General features: G+C 43.1%; 1 protein-coding gene across 12 annotated transcripts in view; it reads left to right on the top strand.

Annotated features, from left to right (window-relative positions):
• The window catches only part of LOC122251372 (protein Fe65 homolog), an 808,281-nt gene that overhangs the window by 788,748 nt on the left and 12,033 nt on the right, over positions 1-7,500 (top strand). For 10 of the 12 annotated variants that reach the window (XM_086541643.1, XM_086541648.1, XM_086541645.1 and 7 more), the window contains 5 exons: positions 3,473-3,631; positions 5,068-5,224; positions 6,444-6,597; positions 6,931-7,058; positions 7,392-7,498. In XM_086541643.1, coding sequence (XP_086397769.1) covers positions 3,473-3,631; positions 5,068-5,224; positions 6,444-6,597; positions 6,931-7,058; positions 7,392-7,498 — 705 coding nt within the window. Of the gene's footprint in view, positions 1-1,733; positions 1,757-3,472; positions 3,632-5,067; positions 5,225-6,443; positions 6,598-6,930; positions 7,059-7,391; positions 7,499-7,500 lie in introns of those variants that run through there. The other 2 variants (XM_043013281.2, XM_086541642.1) reach the window with 2 other exon arrangements.

Raw genomic sequence — 7,500 nt, forward strand, 5'->3', positions numbered from 1 at the left:
ACAAGAGCCTCGTGCAATTACGTACTATGCAAACGGTTAAAGCTTTGGTTGAATTAATTATCCACATTGTGTAAAAGGTCTTTGTGTTTTTTATTTATCTTTGTTTTCTTTAAGTCATACGATATTTTCCTCATTTATAAAGAATAGGAAAAAATAATAAAATTTTATAGGCGTCCTTTTCTTTTCTCAAGACAGACCTGCTCTACTGTGACGTTATCTATTAATAATTCATGCTTGATTTGAATGCCTTTACGTGTCCGCTTCCACATCAGAGCAAGGCCGTTCACTAAGCAAACAAGCAAGTACAGACAAAAGGGAAGGGGGGGAGAGAAGCCAGAAAGCAGGGCCTTGGAAGCACACACGCAAGCATACGGACTTTGAGCGAGGAAGCAGAGAGAGGGGGGAGAGGAGAAGGGGAAATAGAAAGAGGTGATAGAGGCAAGCAAGCAAAGGGAACGAGCAAGCAGTAGCGGCACGCATGCGCCCTTTAGTATTCAGTCTTGAGTCGCCGTTCCGTTGGACCGAAGAAGCTCGCTCGGTGCGGTCGTATTGATTAGGTTTGCGAAGCTTTCTCATTTTCTTCGTTATTCGAGTCTCGTTGTCATGCCATGTATTTCCGGTCGGCGAAGGGATTGGGTCCGATGTGGAGTGGGAACTGCGTCGCCTACTGGATCGGGGTGGACGGGGTGGTTCGGGGTGGTTCGGGGTAGATCAGCTGCTGCTTGTTGGCTCTGAGGATGTTCTTGGGGTTAGCCTTATTTGTGTTATGACGAATGACATTATTATCAGTATTATTTTTTTACTAGTATTGCTGTTATTACGATTTGTATTGATAATGATATTGTGATTACTATGATTGTTATTATTATTATTGTCAGTGTTATTATTGCCGTTGTCATCGTGACCACTACCGTTATATCAGTTAATATTGTCAGTTTAGAAGTACAGATTCCCAGTAAGTTTTCTACACACTTGCTGGACTACATTCGTGTAGTTCTGTTTAGCCCAAGGACACGAACCGAGGCTCCGCGCGAGCAAGGTGAGGTAATGGGTCGTTCACTCTTGGTCGTTGCGAGGGCGTGTGTGTGTTTGACTTGATGGTGTGACTCGCGATTCAAAGTCGTGGCCGCGAGTTGCTCCGAGGCGACTCAGCGCCTTATGTCATGAGCGTGTGTTGGAGCGTGGCATGATCGTTGGAGGGGAGGGAGCTATTCATGATGGCTGCCGATATATCGACCTCCTCAAGCTAGCAGCTAGCTAGCCTGGGCGACTCAGCCATGCCGGGGCCTCGTGCCTCACGCTGCCGGACACGAGGGCTCTGCTTATGGGGTGCTGCGCGCCTCGACGCGGGGCCACGCCGCGCTTCTGTGCCCTTCGCTGAGGTTGTTTGGAAGCAGTGCCATGTGCCCCAGAAGGCACGCCCAGGCAGTGGCCGGTGCAAGATCTACCAGGGGGACATCTGGAGCCTATGTTCAAGGAGCGATGCGTGTCCCTCTCGTCTGAGGGATTTATGCAACCCTCCACATCGTGTATTCCGTGACGGTGCCAACGTAAGGGTGAAAGGCTGTCCCTTCCCTCCCCATCAGTCCCCTTCCTTTCCGCTCCCCAAAGGTCTGCCGGTCACCTGGCGCCGCGACGTCTGAGTAGCTCCGACATCTGCCTTACCCTTCCCGCGTTACATGCATGATTCAGTGTGTTACAGTCCTGTGGCGGCGATGGTGCTCTCTCTGTGCGAAGAATGGGGGGAAATGAGCAGGTGAGGAGTGCCATTTCTAGCTCTGGCGATCCGTGTGTGTGTGTGTGTGTGTGTGTGTGTGTGTGTGTGTGTGTGTGTGTGTGTGTGTGTGTGTGTGTGTGTGTGTGTGTGTGTGCGCGCGCGCGCGTGTCTCTCTCTCTCTCTCTCTCTCTCTCTCTCTCTCTCTCTCTATATATATATATATATATATATATATATATATATATATATATATATATATATACATATATATAAATATGTATATATATTTGTGTATATATATATAAATATGTATATATATTTGTATATATATGTATATATATATATACATATATACATATATACACACACATATACACACATATATACATACATATATACATACATACATATATACATATACATATACACACACATACACATACACATACACACATGCACACACACACACACACACACACACACACACACACACATATATATATGTATATATATATATATATATATATATATATATATATATATATATATATATATATATATCCTTTTTCTTTCTCCTGTCCATTCCCTCTCCTTCTTCCTCGCCCCCTCCCCTCTGCGCCCCCTTTCTGTTGCGCGTCACATCATAATGGAAGGTTAGATTCTTGGTGGGGAAGGCTGGCTGGCTGGTGGGTGGGAAGGGGGAGGGGGGTCGGTGACGGCGGCGGCGGCGGCGCTGGGCGATCGCCTGGGCCGCAGAGCCTCCTTTGGCGGCCAGGTCACGTCCTTCCCCGCCAGAAGGATGCCCGAGGGACTCCGGGTGGCGGCGGCGGCGGTGGCGGCGATGTAGTTCTTGTCAATATCTGTGTTGCCACGGACAGCGCAACACCGCCATCTTCGCTCGCCTGGCGGTGGCGAGGTGGCGGCAGAACGCGGCTGCGGGGGGAGGGGGGGCACTTGCTTAACATTTTGGGGAAATGGGATTTTGAGTTTTCCACGCACCTGTGGAAAGAAAGAGTTATAACATTGCGGTATGTTAGAGTAACGACAATTGAGGGAAGCGGTATATTGCTGTGACTGTAGGAATGTTACGAAAAAAATAGAGCAAAGGAAAGATAACGAGAATTTAGGGAAACGGTGTATCGCTATGAAAAAAGAGATGTTATAAATATAATCTTGCCACTGTGATCGGAATTCCGAATCTTATTGCCCGGAGATCGCACGAACTCCGAAGAAAGGCATGTAGATGAAGCGGCCAGGTTTCCATAATGGGATTTTCTGACCACATCTACAAGGACTTTTTATATCTTGTAGTTATAACTGGGGTTGAGGGTTCCCATGATGCATATGTTAAATGTATTTCATAAATAGAGATTAATATATGTTTGTTTTAGACTTTAATTGTTTTTGTTTTTTTCTGGTAAACATGTTTTGGACACATGTCTCTATACCACAACGTGTGATAATATCACGATGTCGAAATCTGAACCGAACTCTCCTGTAGAGAAATTAACCTTCAATTTTATAGAAGTTGCCCTGACGCCTTCGTGAATGACGTACATACATGATTTTTTTTTTACCAAGTAATGCACCTGCCAGGTTGGGTGTGGAGTGCCTCTAGATGTAGACTACTTCTTTTTCCTCTTATTCATACTTCTAATAGCTTATTTTGGGATATCTCTCCCTATATGTAGTGAGTAGTTTCTCTCTCTGATTCTCCTGTTGGTGTAACAGTCGTGACCTCTGACCTCCCTGCAGCTTGCTGGACAATGAGGGCATAATGGGTCGGAAGCAAGGCCTTAGCTACTCCATTAACCAACCTGACCTCATTGAACACGTGATCCAACGGAACAACCTGCAACAACAACCTAACAACCAGATCGTCACCGACAACCAGGACAACCAAGATGAAAGGGAGTAAGTTGCTGCACCCGAAAGAAATACAAAAAAAGGAAAAGAACAAAAAAATGCTTGTAGCCAAGCTGATCTGTCATGCCGTGTCACATAGGACATTTGTCCTTTTTTTCCACGATGGCCACAGATATGTTGTCGTGCTTTGTTAGCCATGGCGACTGAGAGACTAGACTCCTAGATTCCAAGAAAGACTTGTCAGAAGACATTTTCCGTGTCTGATTAGATCACCCAGATCTATGCTGTGACCCTGAAGATAATCTTAAACCCTCCAGATTGACAGCTATTCATAGAATGTTGCGGACATCATGCTTGTGAGAGACTGGCCTCCATATTTAGGTCTGGCAGCAGGACCTTCTGATATTTGACGATAAATGCTAGATATTTGACCCCCTGTCCCCTCAATGTCATGGAAAATGGTCCTGTCCATCAGAGTACAATGTGGCTTGTTTCCACGCGGCTGACCATAGGCCTTGTTTCTCTTAGGAGTCGCCAACTTTTGCTCGTCTTAAAGATACCGATTATTATTTTTGCGGCATATTCGTAGTTTTGACTGTTTCCTAGTGCGGAGAGTAGCTATTAGGAACGCACTGTCTCGTGTTGGTAACTTCTGCACTGTCATACTTTTATTAAAGAAATAAAGTTTCCTCTTTTTGGGCACTTCTCGGTGATATTTTAACTGTTCCTGCATGTTCCTTTTTTATTCTTGCATGCCTAATTGCAATTACGGAGTACCTTTTTTCAGTTGTATTTTTATATAAAAATCATGTTGTGTTTATAATTACCACAGCTGATATTGATTTCTATGCCTGTGCTATCCATTGTATCTACTTTATTTGTTGGTGGCTGGGTTTTGTTTTGTCTTTGTTGACTGGACCAAGTTTGGATCAGTTCAGTCATTATTTTCTTGTCACCGTTGCTTGTTTGAAATCCTCTTCCGTTATATTGGTGTTTATATATTTTTGCATTGCTTCCATTTGTTTTAGTCGATGTGTGTTTGTAGAGTGTTTTTCATTTTGTTCATATGGTTTCGTGCATGAAGCTGATGAAAGGACATCTGTTGTATTACAGCACAGGTACCGTTTTTTGGCGTAAAGTCATGCGTTCAGTGAATGACTGCATGACTTTTATTGCTTAATTGAATATGTACGTTCAGTGTTTTCCCCTTTACATGTAAGAAAACAAAATCACAGTTTCTATTTATCAATATTGACATTTGAGATTTTTTCCCCAGAGGTTACACCAGATTTTGCAAATCTCACTCACTGCTTCCTCTTTCCTCTTAAGTGTATCACCTATCCCGTATAGAACATACCTTCCCTTACATCTTATATACTGAAAAAAAAACTATACCACTTATTCCATAGAGAAGATATAAATACATATGCTTTCTCCTTTCTCTGTACTCGATTTCACATCCGGGTATCCATTTATGCTTCCAGGAGTGATGACAAGTGCATGCTAACTCCCGAGGGTGGCGAGGCAGGCATCGATTCTGGCATTGTCACAGACGGAGGCTCCACATCTTCATCGAACTCTTCACATCAGGGACATCACTCACCCACTCACATCCCCCACATGACAGCAGGGCATACTCAGGTGAGCCAATTTGTAATGGTAGTTCTATGGTGATGATGAGGGTGATTATGTTGATGGTAGTATTTATATTGATGGTGATACTTAGGGGGACCATAATGATAATGACAATGATGATGATGGTAACGATTATGATAATGCTAATAATGATAGTAATTTAATAATGATGATAATGATAGTAATCTAATGATGATGATAGTGATAATAATGATAGTAATCTGACGATAATGATAATAATGACAGTAGCCTAACAATGATGATAACGATAAGGCTAATAATGATAGTAATCTGATAATGATTATAATGATGATGATATTAATAATAGTAATATCGCCATTTCGTTAGGGAAATGGCGATAGGGTTCAGCAAAATATATATCCTTGTAAGAGGGACCTTGGGGAATAAAAGAACTATTATCACCAAGGTACTCCTGGTTGTAATAATCTACAGAAGGTGAACGTGGGTGGGCGGTCGCTTCTAAGATCTCGTGCTTGCGGGCGGTGGTAAATTCTTCGGCGAAAGACTTTTATCGTTGTTTATTACTTCAGATTTTCTCTTCTGTTTGAAGTTATCATGACAGAACTTCTTAAAAAAATTCGTAGGAGGACATATTGGGGAGTACTGAGTGTTGAGTATTGCCTTAGATGAATATTGAAAGGAAATGGGTTGGGAATACTTAAAGGAGACATTTGCTTTTTTGTGTGAAATAGAATTTAGGGTAAAATGGAGGGAAGAATTTTTCGAATATTTGCTTCATTTTATTTAAATAAGGCATTGGTAAATTTCTTCCTAGTTATCTTAGTAAATTTGATTTGCATGCTCAGCTGCTTGCCTGTAAGAAATTAACGTATTTCAAATACCGACATGTTTTAAGGCAGACGTTCACTTTAAGAAATCACATACGCGATCTTTAGTTCGGCAATCCTTAATTAAAACTAGCGGAAATAGATTAACAGCAGAGGTTTCTTAATGCTATATATAAGCTGAGTATAAGATGCTTGTTGATATGAGGTGTAAACACAACATCGATGCCATGTGTAAACACAACAGTAAAACTATGTTTGATACCAGTTATAAAATCACAACATCAAAGCCACATCAATCCCAGACATAAACACAGCAGTTAAGCCACATCAATCCCAGACATAAACACAGCAGCTAAGCCGCGTCAATCCCAGGTACAAACAGCGCAGCAGAGCCTCATCAGTGGCATTTCTTGCAGGATCTGTATGCCCTCCCAGTGAAACGGCCCACAGCCCAGACGGGGTCGCAGCACTCGACGCCCACACACCAACCCTCGCAGAACGACAACCACACGGAGAAGACAGATCCACCCATAGAGGACACTCTTCCACCTGGATGGGAGAAACACGAAGGTAGGGAAGAGGGAGTGGGGCTGGAGGAGAGCCCTCTAGAGGCTTTCTCTGGGTCGGGGGTTGGGAGACTTTTTTGGTGATGGTAATGGTGATGATGTTAGTAATCATTACTAATGATATTAGTAATAAGCATAATCATCATGATGATAAGGATAACGATATGCAATTATAATGATAACTACTATATATCTGGTTTTAGTTTTGAGATAGGACATACATGTTTTGTATCTCTCTCATTTTCAAGTAATGTTCGTCTCGGAATAATAAATGATCCTGAGCTGGTAAATCTCTCCACACATCCATTTCTCACTCTCTCTCTATCGCCCCAAATAGATAACGACGGGCCATACTACTGGCACATAAAGAGTGGTACCATCACACGCACTCCGCCAGAACCCACAGACGCCGTCACCTCAGCACCTCTGAGGGCTGAGCGACGCAACAAAGAGGCCACGGACCAGGTAATCCACTCTTGTCAGATTCCACTTCGTCTGAACTTTGAAAGGCGGATTGGAAAGGCGTGTTCATGAATGGCGATATTTTTAATAATGTTGTATTGTAGGTCCTTATGCAGTTGAATAATGCAATGTATTGGTAATCGCTTTCATGTTTCGGAAAATATTTTTTTCATCAATATGCGGTCATCGCAGTGAATCATAAATGAGATAGAAAATATAGCTTATTGATTACAGTAGCTAAACATCTTCGAAAATGATACAAAGTCTATTTGTTAAGTCCACCAAGAGAGCCATCGTGACCCGCACTTGACCTCCCGCCCCCCTTCTCTCCTTCAGACAAGCAGTAGCGTGGCAGGAACGGTGACGCGAAGCAACACTTCCTCTGCTTTGTCTGAGCTCTCGGACTCTCGCCCCCGCACTGCTGCCGTTGACAATGCCTACAAGT

This window comes from Penaeus japonicus, unplaced genomic scaffold (assembly GCF_977035675.1).
Source record: "Penaeus japonicus unplaced genomic scaffold, GWHDUDI00000001_assembly GWHDUDI00000011, whole genome shotgun sequence".
Taxonomy (NCBI): Eukaryota; Metazoa; Arthropoda; class Malacostraca; order Decapoda; family Penaeidae; genus Penaeus; species Penaeus japonicus.